At 51.6% G+C, this 22,764-nt stretch overlaps 1 protein-coding gene across 2 annotated transcripts in view; it reads right to left on the bottom strand.

Annotated features, from left to right (window-relative positions):
- RBM19 (RNA binding motif protein 19) overlaps positions 1 to 22,764 on the bottom strand; it is a 122,303-nt gene that overhangs the window by 64,259 nt on the left and 35,280 nt on the right. For both annotated transcript variants that reach the window (XM_024741547.1, XM_024741548.1), the window contains exons 19-21: positions 21,124 to 21,203; positions 18,377 to 18,432; positions 15,279 to 15,395 (exon numbers count right to left, since the gene is read on the bottom strand). In XM_024741547.1, coding sequence (XP_024597315.1) covers positions 15,279 to 15,395; positions 18,377 to 18,432; positions 21,124 to 21,203 — 253 coding nt within the window. The remainder of the gene's footprint in view (positions 1 to 15,278; positions 15,396 to 18,376; positions 18,433 to 21,123; positions 21,204 to 22,764) is intronic.

Raw genomic sequence — 22,764 nt, 5'->3', positions numbered from 1 at the left:
AACATTGAAACACCGATCTGATGGACCCCCAGGGCCACCACATTCAGCTGTACAGGTTGAACACTGCACAATTCTGGAGGGTGTCACAGACTACAGTGCTGGTGCTCTGAATCCTGAAGCTAACGGGTGGTGCTGGATTTAGCACAAAGCCCCCGCACTGAGCAGCCTTTTGCTTTGCCTTCTATGCTCACCTCGGCCCCCATCCTTTCCCCATCAAATTCAGATGGGGAGGGCAAGCTAAAGAGCTCCAAAAGCTTCATTTAACTTTGGGTGACCAAGTAGCCAAATGAGTGACTCCTATAAGCATGAACTGCATAAAAACCAGTGGCATTTGAACCATAAGTAGGCTTGGCAGGGAAAAAGATCTACAGGTCTAAGTGGACCCCACAAGTACCCCAGACTCAAAACTTGTACTATGGTAAGAGCCTACTTAATAGAACAGAGTTTCTCATCCTAAGGTCTGCTGCCTCTCAGATCGATTTGGGCACGTATATGAGGGTAGGGGCAGGGGTGTGGAGAGGATTAGCTACTTTTGTAAGATAATCTTAAAATTTTCTGTTTGTATTTAGATAATGTAATTTTTCATATATGTGCATATACATATGTGTATTGTAACGGGGCTGTGAAGAGTCTTGGTACAAGCACGCTGACCTCAAAAGACCTGTAACTGGAGTAGACAGCACTCAGGGTAAGAGCAGATGCTGTATCGTGTGGAACTTATCTTTACATGTACTGACCTGCAACAAGAGATCGATTAGCCAGAATGAACAATGAAACACTGTTCTGTCCTCAAGTCTAAAAGAAATTGGTTATCCATTCACTGATATTTTCAATGACACTATAATGCTAACTTTTATTTTTAAGTGATCAAGATGGCTTTACAGAACCACTCAGCGACACTGCCTGAAAAGGGGTGTCTGATGACTGGCTGAGATTTAGACAAGTGAGAGGTCTGATGATGCTGAACTGGCAAATAAAGCCTTCAAACCGGTGTTCCCGTCCTGCACGTACTGACTCATGCAAACAAGCATCCTCTGCATTAGTACGACTGACGTAAAAGTAGCGAAGCCAACTATAGATCTGGACCTGAGGCTACGACTTTCTAATATTCAAACCCACATTCTGAATCTGGTTTCCACAAAACATCATCATCCATCACACTAAAATAATGTTGTTAATTTGAATTTTATTGATTTTAAATTTTGTTTGTATTTAACTTGAAAATGTGTTTTGGTTTTATGGTCCTAATAGAACCATAAGCATAAGTTGTTGGTTTATTCTGGGTTTTACATTTGTACATAGTTAAGTAACATAATAATAAAAATATTTACATCATCGCTGTGCGGGGAAGGACCAGGAGATTTTTCTTTTTCTTTAAATGGAGGGCTCTTTATACATTTCTCAAGTTTGAGAAATACGGTCATGGCCCATGATTTTATGAAATGCTCCTTGAAAATAAAACCCTTCCAGAGACCTTCCTGTTGTGAAGCTCCATCACTTCAGAGTGTCCTTGGGGAGGACCAGAAAGATGAGGTAAGCTTCCTAAGAGCATTTGGCTAGTTAGTAGCAGGGCTGGGAGTAAGCGGTGCCCTCCTAGTGTATTCTAGGAGTTCTGGGTACCAGATACAACATCCTCTGGACTGGAGAAGGGCCAAACACTTTACCAGTATCATTGACCTTGCCATTACGGCAAACTGGATACAGTTGCTAATCTTGCCATTCTACAAAGACCAACACTGAGTCCTGGAGAAGTTGTCACCAGACCAACGACGTGTATGACCTGGCCTCCGCTGTGATGGTTTTAATGGAGTGAACCTTGTATCCACTTCTCCTTAAACCAAGACAGTCCCTTCCCTTCTGGGAGTTCACATTTGTTTCTGTAACCCAGCACCTGGCAAAGCCCCTGCCTCATTAGAGATGCTTCGTAAATATTTGCTAAACCCACGGGTTATTTCTTAACTAAAAAGCAGTGTGGCAAGACCCCTTCTCCATGGAAAGCTCTGAGACAGGAGAGGATTCAGAATCTGTTCTCACTCAGAAGCCTCGCAAGATTTCCTGGGGCTCCCTCCCCACTGCCTTTCAACACCAGGGTGCTGGTGACACACAGCACAATTATGGGTGGCTACAACGAGCTGACTGCCGCCCTCCCAACAAGCCCAGACAAAGCGCGGAGACCTTGTAACTGAAAAGGCACTGAGCGCAGAGAGAGGAAGTGAGAGCAGGCGGCTGTGGTGGGAATCAGGCACAAGGCGCCCTTCCCGTTCACCACCCACTCTCCCCTGGGAACCGCACGTTCTCCCCAGGGTGCCCCTTTCCACCGTCTGGGCTTTGTCAACTACTCTGCAATCAGTCTAGGCGTGGGGCGAAAGGAAATGTCAGCTGTGATGGAAGACCATATCTATGGAATTGCAAAGGAAGGAAGAAAACAAAAAGAATTATCCTCTCGACTTTCAGTGTATTTTTTTTTTTAAAGAGGAAAGCTAAGTCCACTTCCACGTGGGCTGTGGTTTGGGACTGCTCTACCAGTCAGTCTGGCAGACAGAAAAGTAAATACCAGAATCTTCCGCGAATACCTGCAGCTGCTTGCCTATCACAGACGCTGCGCCCGTGTCCCTGGCAGACAGCACTAATCAATTACAGTGCCATTTCCTGCAGAGCCCAGGCAGCCTCACAATTCTCCAAGACAGAACTCTAGCAGCCATGACCAATGGGTTTGCACCGGCTTGCGAGGGGGAAGCTATCTGCTCTGGCTGGCCTTGCCCAACCCTGTCACTGATTCACTCAACAAACAGAGGCTCTGAGAAGTCACCAAGTGCCCAAGGTTATATAGCGGGTGCCAGGCAGAGCTGGGCCAGAATTCAGGTCGCCTGACTCCCTGGCCAGGTGGTCGCACTTGGAAAATCACACTGGCTGCTTTCCAAGCTGACAGCCGACTTCCGATGACCGGGGGACAAGAGAGCGTGGAAAAGGAGAACCCAGGTAACCCAAGTACCTCACCTGGGCAAGTGCTGCTTTGTCCTGCTTTGAGCTGCAGTCACTTTTACATCCTCTGGCCAGCCCTGGGTGGACATCCTGGTAGGCAGGGAGCAGGACCATTCAAAGAGGGAAGCAAAGAGTTTGGCGTGGGGTTTTCTGCAAAGCAGGCTTCCAAAATGAAGGAAGTATCACCCAGAACACATCTTTACCAGATTCCTCGGGGCTACGTTCCCAGGATCTTAATGGGGGGGGGGCGCTGCTCTGAGAGACAGGGCTCTGTGCCCAGCCTGCAGGACAGAGAACCAGACGGACAAGAGCCTGGGGGGTTACCTGGGTTCCCTTGGCTGTCTGAAAAGGGTGCAGAAACACTTCAGCCCCACATGGCAAACAACTGAAGCTTAATATTTTTCTATAGCCAGGTTCGTGCCAAAACCTAGGAAATGAGAATAGATCCTAGGAGGTGAAATATACTGACTAGACCAGTCTTTTCATTTCCTGGAGTTCAATTAGCCTAGATTTAAGTCATAAGGAGGATATAATCTTTATACAAGTTGGGATAATTTCTCTTCCCCCATTTCCCTTCCACCCTGGCTGTCAACTGTGAGGCCGTTGAGTGTTCATTTCCTTCTGACCACAGAATCAGACCACCTTCCGCAGACACCACAGCCCAGAGGATTTTCTTTTCTCTGGCAGAACGGACTCCACTGCTGACATACTTAAGGGTGGAAGTGTCTCAAAGGGAGTGAGCCTGGCCTCCCATTCCATCAGAAATCCCTTCCATAGCATCCTTAACAGTCACCTTAGCCTTCACTTCCTTCGCCTTGTAACGGGCGATTCACTAATTCAAGAAGTGGCCTTTTTTTATCCGTTTTGGATTGGGATATTCGTTTTCAGAAAACTTTTTATTTTAAGATAATTACAGACTCACATGCAGTTGTAAGAAATAACCAGAGAGATCCTATATACGCTTCACCCAGTTTCCCCTAATGGTAACATCTTGTAAAACCACAGCGCAGATCACAACCAGAAAACTGACAGTTATACTATCACTGACCTTACTCAGATGTCACCAGTTTTGCATGTATTCATGTGTGTGCCTATTTAGTTGATGCAATTTTATCCCATGTACACTTGTGTGACCATGACAGTCAAGACACAGAATGGTTTCATCGCAGGATCCCTTGTGCTACCCCTTTATGGCCACACCTCCCTCCCTTCTTGCCTACGTAATCCCAGGCAGCCACTAATCTGCTCTCCATCTCTGTAATTCTGTCATTTGAAGAATGCTGTATAAATGGAATCATGCAGTATGCAACCTCTGGGGATTAGCTCTGTCCACTCAGCATAATTCTCTAGAGGTTTATCCACGTTGCTGCACGTATCAGCGGTTTGTTCCTCTTTACTGCTGGGTCATATTCCATTGTATGGATGCTTCACAGTTTAACGACATGCCCACGGAAGGGGCATGAATAAAGCTGCTATGAACATTTGTGTGCCGCTTCCTTCCTTCCAACGGCTTTACTGAGATGCAATGCATATACCATACAATTCGCCCAAAGTGTACAATTCCACAGCTTTTAGTGTATTCACAGAGCTGTACAGTCATCACCATAGCCATTTTAGAAAATTTCATCAGCCTTCGTATCCTTTAGCCGTCACCCCCACCCCCTTCCCCATCCCTAAACAACCACTAATTTACTTTCTTCCTCTCTATATTTGTCAATTCTGCATGTTGCACATAAATAAAATCATATCATATGTGGTCTTTTGTACCTGGCTTCTTTCACTTAACGTTTTCGAGGTTCATCCACGGTGCAGCAGCTATCAGTGCTTCATTCCTATTTATGGCAGAATAACACTGCAGTGTATGGATAGACCACATTTGGTTTACCCACTCATCAGTGGTTGGACATGTGTATAGGGTTTTTTTTTTTTGGCCACGCTGCACGGCTTTTGGGATTTTAGTTCCCCAACCAGGGATTGAACTCGGGCGCTTGGGCAGCGAAAGCATGGAATCCTCACCACCGGACTGCCAGGGAATTCCCGTGTATCGGTTTCTGTATGAACACAAATTTCCATTTCTCTCCAGAGACGCCCAAGAGGGCAACCGCTGGGTCACGTGCCAAGTGCCTGTCTTGTTTGTCCGAAACTGCCCACACTCTTTTCCAGGGTAGCCGTACCATTTTACATTCCCACCAGCAATGCGCGAGGGAACCAGTTTCTCTGCATCCTCGCCGGCATTTTGTATTACTCTTGTTTTTTTTCTTTTAGCTATTCTGACAGGAGTGTGTATCTGCCATGTTTTTCCTCTGAGCAGAAATCTGATTCCCAGTAACATCTGCTGTGCGTCTCCGCCCTGCAGGCTCCTCTAATCTGCTATAGCCTGGTTAGTTCACACCTCTCCCCTCTAAACCAAGGGACCGCCACATTAAAAGCTGGATCCAAGATGTGGTCACACCACAGGGTGGGGATGCGACCTCTGGGATTTGGACCATGTAAGTCCTTTGAGCTGCATTCTACAGCTGGCTCGTGGGAACCCTGGAGTCCATTCGGAACCCCAGATCTTTTTCCCAAATAAAAAGAGGTTAGGCAAGGACTCCTGCCTTCTGTCTTTGGGACAGTCCCTTAATGAAGAATTGATCCCTCCGCATTGTTTTGTTTCTGCCTTGTAACTATAATCATCTTCCCAGGTGGGCCCCTCATTTTCTTAGAATGTAGTGATCGCAGAGGCAGAAGCGGGCACTTTGAAATGGGCACAGTACTTAGCTCACCGTGAGCGCATGTTACGTATTTAAAGATCGGTCTTGAGAAGCATCATAGACATGGAAAATCACAGGCATATTCCAAGGACTTAATAGATATGAGCTACATGGATACGTGAGAAAAGGCACGTCTCTATCCCTCGAATCTGCCACGGGAACAGCAGCAGAGAAAGGGAGTGACTGGGAGCATGACTCCGACTCTGCCACTTGCTCGGGGTTTTATGGTTGTGCAGCCATCTGCCTCGTCAGCGGCTGTTCCCCAGGCTTGTGGGGGAAGAAACAAATGAAATCATGAGCACAAAGGCACTTCAGGCCCCGGCAGGGCCCGCTGGTAAGGGCTGTGCAAACATCCGGAGTACTGTCAACAGTCCTCCCTCTAACGGCAGAGGACACGCCCATGAGGGATACTGACAGAGCGATGCCGCTGCTAGGGCTCACATCCACGCAGCTAACGGGCGGCCCTGAACCGGAGGTGCTGCCGAACCCCCAAACACATGCACACACGTGGGCAGATCAACTGAGAAGTGCAACTCTGGCAACACGCTGTGGCCCCTGTTATGTGTGATGCATCGAGGGTGAGGAAAGGGTGGGCGTGCAGAGTGGGGCTGACGCCTCCCTCGGACTGCCCTGACCCCAGATCATCCAGCTCGTTGCTTAGGACCTAAACATAGGGGTCATTCTTGACTCCTGTTTGCATCACGGTCCTCATTAAAGCCATCAGCAGGATTCTGAAAACGCACCCCCCGGCACTGATCTGGCACCCCACTTCCACGGCTGACACCTGGTCCAAGCCACGATCACCTCTGGCCCAGGGGACTGCAAAAACCTCCCTTCGGGTCTCCTCACGAGATATCTCACAGATGGAAGTCAGATCCCACCACTCCCTCTGCTCAGAACCTCCAGCTGCTGAGGAATAAAGCCCAAAGACCTGATGAGCACAGGGCCGAGAACAGCCGAGGCAGTCTTGAAGAACAAAGACACCACAGAGCAAGCTATTACAAAGCCACAGTAATCAAGACAGTGCGTATTAGCACACGGGTAGACAAACAGACCGCGGAACAGATCGGAGAGTCCAAAGACAGACCCTCGCATACACAGTCACCTGAGTTATGACAAAATCAATACTGCAGAGCAGAGGGGAAAGAATGGTCTTTGCAATAAATGATGTTGGACCAACTGAATCTCCACGTGGGGAAAAAAAAAGTCCCTTGATCTCTACCTCACGCCGTATACAGAAATCAATTCCAGATGGATTACATACCTACCTGTGAAAGGTCAAAGATTTTAGAGGAAAACATAGGAGACTGTCTTCATGAGCTTGGAGGAGGCAAAGATTTCTCAAATAGCACACAAAAGGTTCTAACCAGGAAGCGAAAAAATGACAACTTGACAATATTTAAAATTAAGAGACTCGGTTCATCCAAGGACACCACTAAGCTACCCACAGAATGGGAGAGGGAGGGGATGCAATCATATATCCACCAAAGGACTTGAACCCAGAATATATAAAATTATATAAAAAGTAATTAAGAAAATTAATAAGAAAAAAAGACAATCCAATTTTAAAAAATGGGCAAAAGACTTGAATAGGCATTCTACAAGAGTATAGCCAAATCATGATAAATGTATGCAAAAGCATTTGATTTCCTTAGCCATCAGGGAAGCACAAATTAATATTACATGATGATGCCATTATATACTCACCAGACACGCCTAGAAAGAGAAAGACATATACTACCAAGTGCTGGCGAGGACAGGGGGCAACCAGAACACTCATGGAGGAAGGGCAAACTGATACAACTACTTTGGAAACCTGCTGGGCAATATTTACTGAAGCTGAAATACGCACACCCCATGACCCAGCAATTCAACTCCTACAGGTACGCCCTATAGCAAAGCATGCACATGGCCACCAACAGACACACATAAGAATGTTCCCAGAAGCATATGTTATTCAAAAAAGACAAAATGCTGCAAACTACACATTCACTGAGTCCAAATGTCCCACTCTGGTGGGGACGCTGATTGACAGGGAGGCTACGTACACATGGGGGCAAGGAGGCACGTAGGAAATCTCTACACCTTCCTCTCAATTCTGCTGTAAACCTAAAACTGCTTGTAAAAAAAAACAGTCCTACAACGAAACAAACCAAAAACAACCCCAGCAAAGTCAGAGGAGCAGGGATACCTCTGATGAGAAAAACTAGTCGGAGCGGGGACGCGGTTTGCAGAAACAAACACAGCAATTCTCTGAGCTGAGACCTTATCTTCAGCAGGGTCAGTGGGGCTATAGCTTTACCTGTAATGTTTGTATGTTTCATAAAAAGGGGAAGAAAAAAATACCTTATGTGTGTAATTAAAACTAGAAGACAGAACCGAAACCCCTTAGGGCATGCCCCATCTCCCTGCAGGCGCTGCCTGGGTTTAAATTAGTCCAGGGGTCGGCAAACTTTCCCCCATAAAGGGCCAGATAGTATTTTATAACCTTGTGGGTCCTCTGGTCTTTGTCACAACTACCCAGCTCTACTGCTGCGGCCTGAAAGCAGCCAGGGACAACAGGACAATGAGTGAGCACGGCTGGGTCTGATCAGTGGATGTAGGACAGTGAGTGAGCACGGCTGGGTCTGATCAGTGGATGCAGTGCCTTCTTCTTGGGGTCGCTCTGCGGGGGTACACCTGGCGGGAGATGAGCGGGGGTGGTGAGGCACCTGGGGACAGCTGCGCTCTCCTTACCCCAGCCCCCTTTCAGAACCTGGCTGAGGGTTTTCTCCGCCACCCCCCACCCCAACCCCCCCTTCTGGAACGGTCCAGGCTGGCTCTTGTGAACTGCCCGAGCCTGTTTTTTGCAGAGCTTCTCCCTAATGAACGGGAAGTGGCCCCATGCAGGTTACAGGGCTGCGGAGAGCAGGTTACAGGGCTTTGCAGCTTTTGGAAAAGTGCTGCTGACAACCAGGAGTTAAACGGGCAGTGGCCCTGCCACTGGGCGGGGGACAAGGGGGGAGCGCGTGAGAGGAACTCGGCAGGCAAGCTGTCTTCAGCCCTTCCTCCATGGTCACGGTCACTGCGAGAGGAAATGAGGAGGAAAGGAGGCCTGGGACGGACGGACGCTGCCCACAAAGTGGGCACAACAGGTGCACCGGGGACAGGAGATGCAAACCCAGTAATTAAGGCCTCCAGACACCTGTTGTGAGCTCACCCATTCACACCCCTGGCAGGTGGTTCACACCTCTGAGGAAGGGGGAAAAAAAAGGCTCAGATGAAAAGCTCTCCATCTGTAGCCTGCAGCCGAAGGCCTAGCCTGCCAGAGATGGCAGCGTGACCTCCAGGGACAGTACCCCAGGGGTGGGGGTGAGGGGGCTCCAGAGTGAGAAAGAGCTGGCTGTGCCGCTTCAGAGCTGTGTGACCCTGGGCAAACTCCTTAACCTCTCTGTGTCTCACACGCCGTATCTTTATCAGATTCCACAGGGCAAGGCTTTGCACAGTTAAATCTATGTGATCAGCAAACATTTACTGAGAACCATCTACGTACCAGGGGCCTGTGGCCACTGCAGCAAACCAGACAGCGTGTCTGGGGGTGGGGGGTGAAGGACATGAAACAGCCACACGGACAGCACTCCAAGGGGAGCTGTGAGGCGGGCTGGGTGGAATGGGAATGGGGGCCGCGGGAGAAGAGGACAGGCCAAGCTACCCTGGCTGGGGGGTCGGGAGTGAGCCAGTGGAAGGGTGAGCTGAAGGCCTCATTTTCAACAGCAAGAATTCTAGCTAACTCTGCTTGCTCTGTGCCAGGAACTGTTCCCAAAACCAATCTTTATAACTGCCTGCTGAGGTTATATGTCATTTGGAGGTCTATGCCCATTTTCCAGATGAAGAAACAGAGACACACAGAGGGTAAGTGACTTGCCCAAGGTCACACAGCTAGGAAGTGGTGGAGGTGGGACATGAACCCAGGCGGGCTGGATCCAAGCTGCATGTCCTTATCTGACTGCACTGTAGACTTAAGCTATACCATCATCATCACCTAAGAAGGATGCCTCTGCGCTGTGGACATTTTTCAAATCGAGGCCAGCCTTTAAGGGGCAGGATCGCTGAATGTGATACATTACTCGGGGCACTTGTAAGTGAAGTTGGAGGAGGGGGAGGGGCCAGAGAGGGGCTGTCTAGTCCCCATATCCGCTGTGATGCTCAGCCAGGAATCATAAACTCTGTATCTACCAGGCTGGTGGGTAAGAAAGAGTGAAGTGGGCCGGGTGGGAAGTTCAAGAGCAGGTGTGAGCAGCCACTACATAGAGCAACAGTCAAGGCCACAGAGGAACCTGGGCCTGATGGACTCAGACCTTTCCATGTTTCTTCCCAGGTCAGAAACCAGGCTTGGATGTGAAACCCCATGCTTTGCAAATATGGGACACCAACTCGTCCCCACCACCCTGTCCCCAGCACTGTGTGGGCCCAAGTAAGCCACACCAGGGGCCGCATCTACCCTGCTAATTTGCAACCTTTGCTATAAGGGGAGAGGCAGTGAGGAGAGAGGCACTGAATCAACGGCAGCACCTGCTTCTCAGGTGAGCCTTTCATTGCCTGGGGAGGGAGGATAAGTGGGCGTGACTGTCAACCCCCTCCTGCAGATGAGGAAACTGAGGCTGGCTGACTGCCAAACTATACTCTGGCTCCGAATCTGGTCTTTCCATTGGTTTGCAGGCAGGATTGGCTACATAGTTTGCTGGGCCCAGTGTAAAATGAGAATTGAGGGCCCCTTGTTGGAAAATTAAGAATTGCAGGATGGCGACAGGAGAGCATGAAACCAAGCGTGAGGCCTTGCGGGACTATGCAGGTCAGATGTTCACGAGGCTGGCCCTGTCTGGAGAACCTCTTTCTTGGAAGATCACTGCCTTTCAGAAACCAGGTGCCTCAAATCAAGGCTGCCCCTGGAGTACAAAAGAAATGGGCAAGCTGAGGGTCCTTCTAGCAATAGCCCCTTGACCTCTCTGTGCCTCAGTTTCCTCATCTAGAAAATGGACACAACAATAGTTCCACCAGGCTGGGCTGTTCTGAAGATACACTGATACCATGAGTGCCCAGGATGTGGCCAGCTCAGTGTCCGAGGCCTCCTAAGTGCTCGCGGGCACTGGCCACCTGGTTCCCAAGGGGTCTTTGCTATCTCAGGGCCATCACTTGAAATGCGGGTGGGAATGAGACCCTTCCATCAAATGCTTTGGCTCTGCACACACGCGCTTGTGCGTCAGGACGGGAGGCCCTGAATGTAGAGGCTTCCACTGAGCGAACGGACTGAGGCTCCATGGAAGCATCTGAGGGTCTGTTCTCTGAACCACATTTCTGCCCTGGGGTCTTTCAAACCCAGCCTTTCGGATGGAGGCGGGAAAAGAATAAAAAAACAGCTTAGGGAGGGTGGGAGGGAGGCTCAAGAGGGAGGGAATATGGGGATATATGTATACATATAGCTGATTCACTTTGTTATACAGCAGAAACTAACACAACGTTGTACGGCAATTACACTCCAATAAAGATGTGAAACATAGGGCTTCCCTGGTGGCGCAGTGGTTGAGAGTCCGCCTGCCGATGCAGGGGACACGGGTTCGTGCCCCGGTCTGGGAAGATCCCACATGCCGCGGAGCGGCTGGGCCCGTGAGCCATGGCCGCTGAGCCTGCGCGCCCGGAGCCTGTGCTCCACAACGGGAGAGGCCACACAGGGAGAGACCCGCGGACCGCAAAAAAAAAAAAAAAAAAAAGATGTGAAACAAAAAACAACTGAGCAAAACAACTTAGCACAGGCATGCACATGCGCACACCTAACCCACAGTCAACCCAGAGAGCAGGGGGACGCCCACTTTACATCTTCTTCTGGAATCGATACTGACGTAAGGCTGTGGGCACCTGCTGGGTGAGCCAAGGACCATCCCATCCTTGCTCTGGTTGTGGGTTGAGGAGTTGGCTCCCTGCATCCGTGTGTGCCCTGCGCAGTCTGGGGAACCCCGGTTTGTCCCCCACATGTCCTTTCAGGGCTTGAGGAGGAGCAGCTCGGCCTCGCCCTGGGTCTCACATTCCTTACTGACCCTCTCTGCCCCAGAACCTAGCTGCAGGGGGACAGCACTACAGTGGAGGGCGTGGGGAGCTGGGAGGGAGGGAGATAATTAGGGAAAAGAGGAAAAAAAAAAAAAAGGATATGCTGCAGAGAACTTCCAAGGAGTCAGCACTACTGCGACACGGGTTCTGTCGAGTCAGACCTGCCCTGGGTTCAAAGCCTGGAGCCGCTGGCTTTGTGCTGTTTAATAAGCACAGCTAATGCTAGGCAACTACCCACTCCATACCAGGTGCTGTATTAAGTGCCCCACATGCATAATCTCACTTAATCCTTTTAACAGCCCTTGAGGCAGCCACATGGTGAGGGAGCTGGGTGCCAGCCCGAGCCATCTGACAACCCAGTGGGCAGGAATTTGGGCTTTGGAGCTGGTTCCTTCACTGGGAAATGGAGCCGGTGACAACCGCTCCACGGGGCTGTAGTCACGCAAAGCGCTTCAGCCCACAGTGCCTGGCACAGAGGTCGCGCTCAAAAAATCTACTTCATTGATAATGACAAACACTAGCCTCATTATCGAAATTCGTAGCACACATCATCACCAGTATTATGACTACTATTTTATGCCAGGGGAAACTGAGGCCCAGAAAGGGGGCAGCAGAGAGAGAACTGCTGTCTCCTAATTCACTGCTGTGTCTACTCTCTAACTCTTCTAAAGGGCGAGCCTCGAACTGTCCCAGAGGACGATCCCGCAGAGGCATGGATCTGCAGGGCCTCTTGGCACCCATCGGGCTTGGCACCCATGAGGCCCGGGTGGAAGGCTGGTGGCCCCCAGGAAAGGCCCAGGCAAACACTGCCTCGGCTGAGAAACTGCTGACCCCAGTGCTCGGGCAGGGCCCCCAGCGGCTGGGGAGGGCGGGTGAGCTGCTGTCCCCCCAGCGGGCTGTCTCAAGAACCAGACCATGCCCTCCCACGGCGCTGCACTCATGCCCTCACACCCCGGGTGTGTCACTGTGCGACCGTCACTGTCGCTTTCCTTCCTGGTCCTTCACAAACGGTGAATTCCTTGAGAGAGGAGCCTGTCTCTCCTGAAATGGCTACATGCCGGGCGCCTAGCACAGTGCCTGGTACAAGCGACACACGTGCGGGATGGTGGTTCCACTAAGGGATAACGGCATCCCTCCTCTGCAGCGCTGCTCTGCGGCTTAATAAAAGATACAGCATAGGAAGGCATGCGGCTGAGCCCCACACACAGTGAGCTGGTGATTTTGACTATGCCTGGTAGGATAACTCCATGAAAACTGCCTGGCAAAATGGACCGGACTGGTTCCCCTAAACCCTGACATCTTCCCCTGGCTCGGAACTTTGCTGGCCACTGGCTTTGTCTGAAACTGGGTCTGTGTGCTTTCCTGGCAGAGCTCGTCTCCCAGAGAAGGTTCACAGCGACCCCTGCTGCCCGCGCTCGGAAGGGCCTCAAACCCCCGGCCAGAACACACAACAAAGCCAGGCTCCAAGCAGGCTCTGGATTTCCAGGGGTTGATGAAAACTACCACCAGAACAATGGCAGGAAGAGACACCACATGTAATGATGTTCGGGGAACACTAATTCCCTGTCTTCTCAAAATAAACACAAAACGTGAGATCAGACAAAGCGCGTTTCCCTTCCCCTTGCAGTCTTTTGTTTCCCTGGATAAGTGTCATCCTCAACAGGCTGCGGAACCAAGCGCAACTGTCATTTCGGCAGGATGCTGTCCCCTGATCAACACGTGCTGCTCAGAGCCATCCCGTTTTGATCTGGCAGTTCTCAAACTGGACTCTTTAAAAAGCAGAAACATGGTTGAAACCAGCGGCCGTGCGAGGCTCGGGATACATACCTTCTTGTGACGGCGACCCCCTCCTCTTGACTCGTCCCCCCAGATGCTGGGAGATGGAAAAGAGCCTCCTGCAGATGGTGACCCCACCTTACCAGGCTGTTACTACCACGCAGGGGACCCTGGGATCATAGATAAGACCCTTCTACTAAGAAGTCGACAGGGTCCCCGTCTTTGCATCAGCAGTGGGCTAATGTCTGTTAATGGACTGTGTGCCAGTGTATGATTTAGAACGGGGGGAAGACGACAGGGATTTTTAAAGCAGACCCTTCAAGGGGTTCCCCATTCTCCACACCACGGAGTAGGAGCAAGGAGGGTAGATTTCACGCAAAGATAATACGTGCTTTCCAGTCTCCAAGATCTAGGACTCACGTTTTGCAACCACAGCTGACCTGGCAAGATGCTAATTGGTAAAATCCTAATCGGGGTTTAGCTTGCCTGATCTTCACGCCAGAACTGGACAAATGCAGGTTAAACAAACAAGGTCTAGTACACAGAATCCTGAATGTCCACCTCTATGCAGGCCACAGAGCTGGAGGTCCCCAGAATACTCTTAGATTGCAGCCGAGCTTCCGTGATCTGCTTGGTTGGGGCTGATGTCATCTGCCTTAGGTTCTGACAGCTAGAAGGGTCTGTTCTCTGTGCCACACAGCACACGCCTGGACAGCGCCCTGGCTTTATAAACGTTTCCCCTTTATGCCCTCTCTCTAAAGACGTTTCATCCAAGGCTTGGTGCTGGGTGATACCTAACTTATCCAAAAAACCCAACAGTGTAATGTACTGGCACAGGGGTTGCAAACTCGTGGCCCTGGGTTACAGCCGGCCCTCAGGTAGACGTTGTCCCACACAGTGTTTTTAGAAAGTGAATTAGTTGCCAACTCAAGAATCCAGATTGCCAGTTTCTCTTTCAAACGCGGGAAGAACTGGTCCTATGGCATCTGCGTCCCTGCCCAGCATCACCGCTGGCCCTCCAGTCCGTCAGTTCCCACCCAGTCTGCTCTGCCAGGCTGTTTGCTGCCTGGCCCCCAAGAGATCTGGGTTTTGACTCCTGTGCTGTAGCATCTGCTGGTGGACTGCATTACTTAGGCAGGTGGCCCCCCCTCATTTCAAAGCGGGCTTTCCACAGACAGCAGTGCAGACCAGTGTGCTGCCCAGCCCTGGCTGGACACCAGTCCCCTGGGGCGCTCTGATCCGAATACCAACATCTGGGCTCCACCCCTGATCAACTGAATGCAACTTTCTGGGGGCGGAGCCTGAGCAAAGGTGTATTTATAAAAGTCACCAGGTGACGATTCAAAGGTGCAGAGAAGGTAGTGGGCCACTGGCTTAAAGCAAAGGATGACTTGGGCGGCAGGATTTCAGGCAGATCATGGGCAGAGCTGGGCGTCAGCCGCCTGGCTCCCTGCCCCTCCTGCAGGTCGCTGGTGGGGATGAAGAAGACTGACTGCCCTGTTTGGACATGTTTCTGCCCAGCGGTCTGGAGAGTAATGTCTGAGATTAAGGGAGATACATCAAAGGCAGCCAGAAGATGACCTCTGAGAGGCCACTGCGCTGGCCTTCGGCAGACCATCGAGGACCCGAAGGCTCAGCAGCTCCTCCCGACACGACGGCCCCGCGGACCGGACCAGCGCCTCTCACCTGAAGAGCTCGCGGATCTCACGGCTGTCAGCCTGGAAGGGGATGTTCCGCACCAGGATCTTGGAGGTTGTCTGCTTTCTGGGCACCTGTTTCTTCCGAGCGGATGTCAGGGCTGGCCTGGAGGGTCGGCGGAAAGGCTTCAGGTTATTCGGGGCCTCGGCAGCTGCTGCCCTCTGCTGACTCCACCGGCCCCCTCCCCCACCAGCACCGATGCCCCTGTCCTCTGTTCAGGTGAGGGACTCGAGGACTCTGCGTGGACGCGGCTGAGAGGAAAGGGAAGGAGGCGGGCTCCCCTGGGTGGCACGCAGCCTAATTATCTTCTCCCCCCAGCAGCTGTGGATGTCCAGTCGGCACATCCTACCCTGGGGTGTCTGCTGCCCTTCATCTGAGACACTCAGGGACTAGCAGGGACTTGAGGAAAGAACTCCGATGGGGGGTGGGGGCGGTCTCTCCCTAAACCCAGTCTCCTCTGTCTCTTTCTTTGCAGGTGCCCAGAAAGACGCCGGCTGGTCCCAAGGTCTTGTTGGAGACATTTCCTAACGAACCCGAAGCGCAGAATCCAGGGGCCTGGAGCAGTTTCTAACCATGGAGGTGGGTCAGGGCTGTGAGACGGAACTCTCTCCACCTGAGGTTCAAGGCCATCCCGAACCTGTCCCCCTGCTCTTCCAGGGAAACCCTCCACTCCATGGACGCAGGGGAGGGTCACGAGCACAGCCATGAGTTGACAATCTGGGTGTGAATGCCCTGTTGGCCACTAAGGATCTGTGTGATCTTGGACAAGTTATTACTTGGCCTCTCAACTGTAAAACAGGCCTAATGATAGTGCCAGCCTCATCGGATTGTTTGAGGATTTAATGAAGGACACGTCAAAACACTCTGCACCGTGCCTAGCACAGGGTAAGCGTTCCATAAGCGGTAGCTGTGATTATGAGGGCGGTTATGACTCACTTCCTTTAAGTCTGCTCCAGGTCACCTCCTCCCTAACTGTTCCAATAAAATAGCAGCCCACTCCCACTCCCACCCCGGCTCGACGTTCCTGGCACTCCTCACTATCCAAGAGCACATTACATATTGTCATGTTTCTCTTCACGGTCTGTCCTCTAGGGCTATGCTGTCCAACACGGCAGCCACCAGCTGCACGTGGCTAACAGTTAAATCGATATTAAAATGACACAACATTAAAAATTCAACTCCTCGGTTGCTGGGCTAGCCAGCCTCCAAGATGGTTCCCAATGGTCTCTGCCTCTTGGTATTCATGCCCCTTGTGTACTCCTCTCCTGCTCTGAGCCTAGGTCATAAAAGACACTGCCGCTTCCTCCCTATTCTCTCTCGCTCTGGGGGAAACCAGCTGCCAGGCTGTAAGGACACTTGTGCAAGCCTAGGGAGAGGCCAACATAGTGAGGAACTGTGGCCTCCTGCCAACAGCCATGTGAATGTGCCATTTTGCAAATGAAGCTGTCAACCCCAGCTGAACCTTCAGATGAGACAGCAGCCCTGGCCAATGTCTTGACTGCAGCCTCATAAGAGATGCCAAGATGGAACTTCCCAGCTAAGCTGCTCCTGAATTCCTGACCCTCAGGAACTGTGAGATAATAAACGTCTGCTGTTTTAAGCTGTTAAGTTTTGGGATACTTGGTTATGTAGCGATAGATAATTAACACAGTGGTAGTTGCCACGTTTCAAGAGCTCAAATGCCATGTGTGGCAAGTGACTACCACGCTGGGCAGTGCAGATGTAGAACATTATAGGATGTTTTCATCATCGCAGAAACTTCTATCAAATAGCACTGCCCTAGAATGTAAACCCCATGAGGAATCTCCCTCCCCAGCTCCTGGGAAGAGTGTCTGGTGCCCAGGAGGCTTTCTGTAATTTTTTGTTGAATAAAAGAAAGACTAAATGAACACTGCCTAGGAATTGAGAGCCTGCAAGGTGACTTCAGCCTGACTCCCTGGAGTCAGGGGACTGAGAAGAGAGACTGGCGCCACTGGCTGAGTGATCACGTGCTGGCCATGTGCTAGATGCTTCATGCACAACCTCCAGTTTTCACATTTTACTTTACGGGCAAAATCACCCGCCCAAGGTCACAGAGCCTCTGGATTAGAACCCAAAGCTGCAGGGCACAAAGCTTGGACCCCCCTCCCACTCTTAATTCATGGCTCAAGAACCCCTGTTAGCTTCTGGGGGCTCCCACACCAAGCCTTCTTCTGGCTAAGGATGCTCAGCATGGGATGGACTGGGATGGGTGGACACCACCAGAGGTGGCCGAGGCTGGCTTCACAGGTAGCATTAAAAAGCAGAGAGAGAAGGAAGAGACAGTGGCAGCTTCAGGTCAGCTCACTGGCAGCTAATCTGCTCTACGACCACAACAAATGACCGACTTTCTGAAAACCATCAAATAAATATCTTAAACCAGCCCAAGGATTGTTAGAGGCAGTCACTTCATCACCCAAGGCGGACAGATGGGATTGACAATGATAACGGCTGACCCCAGGTACGCGTTACGTGCCGGGCACTGTTCAGAGCACCTCCAGTGTATTAGTTCAATCAGGACTTGCAAGGGTGAGGATGCAGGGGCAAAACTAAAACTCCCAAGAGACCTCCACTACCTTAGGAAACTGGTCACTGGGTCCAGCGGTCTGTCTCCATCTCTAACATCTACTGAATCTCTTTCAAATTAAGCGGAGGCCGTCTCTGGGCGCCGCTGTCCAGCTCCAAGAAAGAGAGCCCCATAATGCGAGACGTCTAGGTTTTCTCACTGCCTCTGGTTTGTCCAAGGCTCCAGCAACTTGCAAGTCTCCCTGGGTTTATTTATAGGGCCAAGATAAGTGGGTTTGGCTTGCTTCTCCTGCCTGTGTTCCTCTTGTTATAATAGATGTGTACTAACACATTTACTCCGGGGACTGGCATGGTCCCAGTTTATCAGGGAAATGGGTATCGGAGCTGGCATGTGGGACACCTCCTTAATTAGGAAGGGGTCCCAGGGTGAGGGGGGTTGGGTCGGGAAGGATGTTCAAAGACCATGAGACACCCTCCAGGGCACCGGCATCAACACAAAAGGGACGGACTCAATCCAGGAAGAGGGGGCAGGGGAGACTCACTTGGTGGCTCGTTCTGAGATCCTGACTTCCAGCTTGTGGCCGTCCACGACGTGACCCTGAGAGATGAGACAACACATCCTGTCCCTCTGTCCTCTTAGAAGCACTCACCCGTAGCCCTGTCCTTCACCGGAGTGGGCTTCGGCTGAGTGAGGGGAGAGAGAACTTCGAGGGGGCACTGACTGTTCCCAGGAGACAAGCCCGCTGGAGTCAAGGACAGAGAAGGGCTTTTCCTGGAAGTGGTTCCCGCTGAGCCCGGGCAGCAGCTGGTGGTTACGGAGACCCAGCCCTCCAAGTCCTCTGGAGCCACGAGTGGGCCTTGACCTTTAAGCCATTCAAGCAAGGGGCACAGAATTTTCCACTGTTTATAAGCATTTTCAGGCAAAGTAAGCCCCTTTGGTCTGGCTTGCAGAGAGAGAGAGTTTGGTTTGGATTGTATGCCGTTAAAAAAAAAAATTCTAAATCACAGCAGAGATGCATCTAAAGCTAGGCTCTTAACATGGGTCCCTTAAGGCAAAACTGGTGTATTAGCAAAATTACCCTTGAAAATCCTTTAAAGTCTCCCATAAAATACAGCACATGTAGCTTCGTATAAACAGTTCTTTGCGGCAATATGCCCGTATGTAGCACACAGCGAGGCACAGAACATAACTTTAATGTGTGCAAGGTAGACTCTGACAGGCTCCTGAATTACATGGAAGAGAAAGACAGACCACTGGGTGTGCAGAGCTGAAATCCAGTTAAATGAGTACACAGCATTTAATGACAAAGTTGGATTTCTAGTGTCTCTTGAAAAAACAAACAAAACAAAAAACCAGAGAAGATCTGGTATGGCGGGGACCCACCTGCCCGTCAGGCAGTACCTGGCTGAGGCCAAGAAGTGGCTGCCCCGTTAGAAGGGGCGCAGGTGCCCAGGTTCTGTTCTGGGTGGTGCTGGCCCCGTCGCTAGTTTACAGCTAGCCTGGCCCCATGGGCATGTGAGGTGGAGAGCAGAGAGACTTTCCAAGTGAGAGCAGAGGCCCCAGAGGCCATCCCTCCCCACCACCCCACCCAAACCCAATTCAGCCCTCCCTGGAGTTGCTTTGGGCCAAGGGGAGGGTCATCAAAATTCTACAAAAACGATCATATTGGCTAAGTGCCCAGTTACATTTCCTGTAATCCCCAAGGCCTTTCGCTTGACTAGCAAGCTCTACTGGAACAGACTCCATCACCTGGGGGGTCCCTATAAAGCCAGGCTTCACAGGGAGGTGGGCCGGTATGGGTGCCCTTTTCACCCAGTATCCAGCCCAGCTGTGCAGGCCCAAGCACACGTCTCAGAGAGAATGGGAGCTGGGAGGGCGTGCGGCTTGCTACGTGCTCGCTTGTCAACTTGGCCCTGGTCAACTCCATCTTATGTTGCCGCTGCCTGGATGGCCTATACAGACACGTGACATTCTGAATAGGGTTTAAAAGGGATCCTGGACCCCCTGGAGCAAGTGGGCCTCCAGAAAGAAAGAGGCTCGTGAGAAAGCACTGTTCCTTGTCCCCTTCCTGCCACCGAAGGGCCTGGGGACGTGGGGTGTCAGGGAAGGTGCTGAGGACACTGTCTTTTTTTTTGGCGGTACGTGGGCCCCTCACTGTTGTGGCCTCTCCCGTTGCGGAGCACAGGCTCCGGACGCGCAGGCCCAGCGGCCATGGCTCACGGGCCCAGCCGCTCCGCTGCATGTGGGATCTTCCCGGACCGGGGCACGGACCCGTGTCCCCTGCATCGGCAGGCGGGCTCTCAACCACTGTGCCACCAGGGAAGCCCTGAGGACACTGTCTTAAGCTAAGGCCTGGCCCACTTTGGGGCTCTGTTCTGCTCCCTGTAACCTCAGCTCCCTTCCTGCCATCCAGGGCCCTGATCTGTCCCTGCACTTCGACCCAGCAGGAGGGTATCGCTCCTTTCTCAGCAGGACATAAGTCTGTGTCCCAAACACCTCTGCGTTCAGCCCCCTTCTCCCCACTGTCACTGCGTCCACCCTGACCTGTGCCTGGAGGACTCAGCGGTCTCCAACCTGCCCTCCTATGATGCACCCTCCACACAGCAGCTGGAGAGATTGTTCTGCAGCAGAAATCAGATCCTTCCCCAAAGTGCTCCAAGCCCTCTGATGGGATCGCACTGCCTCTATGTTGAATTCCACAGTCCATAAAAGGTCTGCAAGATCCAGCTCCACATACCTCCCACCCTGTACCCTGTGCCTGCCACACTGGCCTCTTTCTGCTCCTCAGACATAGTAAGCTCACTCCTGCCTCAGAGTCCCTGCCCCAGGCCCTTTGCACGTGCTGTGCCGAGATCTCTGTGTAGCTGACTCCTTCTTGTCAATTAGGTGTCAGCTCAACTGTCACGTCCTCAGAGAGGGCCTCTCCTGACCACGCGATCTAAAGTAGCCTTCCCCTGACCACAGTGTCTGCTTTATCTGCACCCGAGCACTTCTCGTGACCTGGTCTTGGCGTATTTCTTCAGAGGTCTGCTTCACCCATCTCCCTGAGGTCTGGCACAAACCAGGCTCTTGATCAAGAGTTGCAGACTGAAGGAATGCCTTGTAGTGACTGTGGGGGGCTGAGGAAGTTCAAGGCTGTGGGCCACAGACCCCTAGGGAACTGGAGAAAGCAACGGGCCTGGGAAGATGTGGGCTTCTCTGCATTCCCACTCAATTTCCGAAGACTGACGGGATACCACACCACCTGCCTCGTGCCCCCGTGGACCTCGGCTGAGAACGCCCACTTACCTGGAGCTGTCTGAGAGCTTTCTGGGCCTGCTCCGGTTTCCTGTATTCCACGAATCCAAACCCCATGGACAGCAGCGCGCCTGAGACAGAGAGAGGTGGGAATCGTACGGGGGCGCCAGGCAGGGAGGAAAACAAAGAAGGTGCACCAGACCAAGTTCAAGGGCTCCAAGGGGCCCCTGGACGGCCCCTCGACATTCTCATTTCTTCATGCCCCTCTTTGTTCCCCCAAAGATCCCAGCTCCCGGCTCGCCATTTATTACCAGTCGTCTTGAAGAATCAGCCAACGAGGTTATACAGCCGCCACCTGAGGCCCCGTTGACTATTAATTAACAGACGATCGACGTGATAATTAACTTCATAATAGAATTCCGCCTTTGGGAGGGAGGGGTGACCATCGCCACGACAAGCGGCAAAAGCTCTACCCGGGCAGTCCCCTGCTTCCATACTAAATGCATAATACGAACACATGCATCAAAGTCAAGCACGCCAAAGGCTTACTCTTTACAAAGTATTTCTGACCACCCGGTTACACCTGGTTCCTGGGTTTCAGACATAAGGCTGGGACAGGGAGGCTGTGGCCACCTCGTTAGAACTCCTCTGGTTCCCTATTGCTGGGTCGTGAGTAGCAAGAGTTCAGATAGCCAGGGGTATCTCCAAAATTTATAGAGAACTTTGCTTCCTGAATGTAAATATGCATAACTGGGGCACACAAGAATAAGGTCTCTAATTACACCTTGCTCTGACACAAAATGTGATGCATGCCTCCGCCCCCGCGGTTCATGCTGATTTACTAATTTTACTCTCTATTTTTTCACAGTTGAACTCAAAGAGGGTCGGCTCAAGGCCGATGGGCCCAAACGAGGCTCAGAGTTCACCACTGTTGACCCAGCAGTCCTCATCTTTGTCTGTATTGTTTGTGAGGCTGTGCCCCTGCTTGTTTGCATTTCTACTCACAACTACGTGTTATAAAACGAGGGCCCAAAGCAGGAAGAAATTCCACAAACAGCCCAGACATGGTTCTGCGGGTGACAGGAAGGAGGTTCAGAAAGAACTGATGGCTGATGGGTAGCGCCACCCCGTGGTGACTTTCAGTATTTGTTTTCCAGTGGATACGTGAAAACACTGTTCTGAGGGCCAAGGCTGGAAGGTCTGTGCCCGTAGGATATTTAAAAAGCTCATTAAGACGGTGTTAAAGGCAACTACAGAGAGTCTAGTTCATTGCCGATTCACTGACGCTGTGCAGATCCATTCTGCCCTTCTCCTGCCCTGGAACGCTGACGTCCATATAGAGCACGACTTGGGCTCCCCGGCCTTCTGGTTTCCTGCTCGGTTTACCCAATGGAAAGCTCCGATTTGACATAGGTGGGTGGAGGAGGTAGAGTTGGGGCCCCCGTTCTTTCCACGCACCCCATCGCCTCCCCGCTTTGGCGTGGTTCTGGCAGCGCCAGTGTCCAACCCACACCCTTGATTCTGCTGGTGGCCCTTCTTCTGTGGCTCTGGTCACACCACTCCCTCCCCACGGCCTCTGGGCTCTGCAGGGGAGGGGCGTTCTCCCACATGATCCACTGCCTCGACATTCCTGTGGGTCCCCTCAGCCCAGCCCAGACCTGGGCACTCGGCCCCTTCACTACAAACATCTCC

The sequence above is a fragment of the Neophocaena asiaeorientalis genome, unplaced genomic scaffold (genome assembly GCF_003031525.2).
Source record: "Neophocaena asiaeorientalis asiaeorientalis breed wild unplaced genomic scaffold, Neophocaena_asiaeorientalis_V1.1 scaffold648, whole genome shotgun sequence".
NCBI classification, from domain to species: Eukaryota; Metazoa; Chordata; class Mammalia; order Artiodactyla; family Phocoenidae; genus Neophocaena; species Neophocaena asiaeorientalis.
This window is presented reverse-complemented; position numbering and strand designations above follow the sequence as displayed.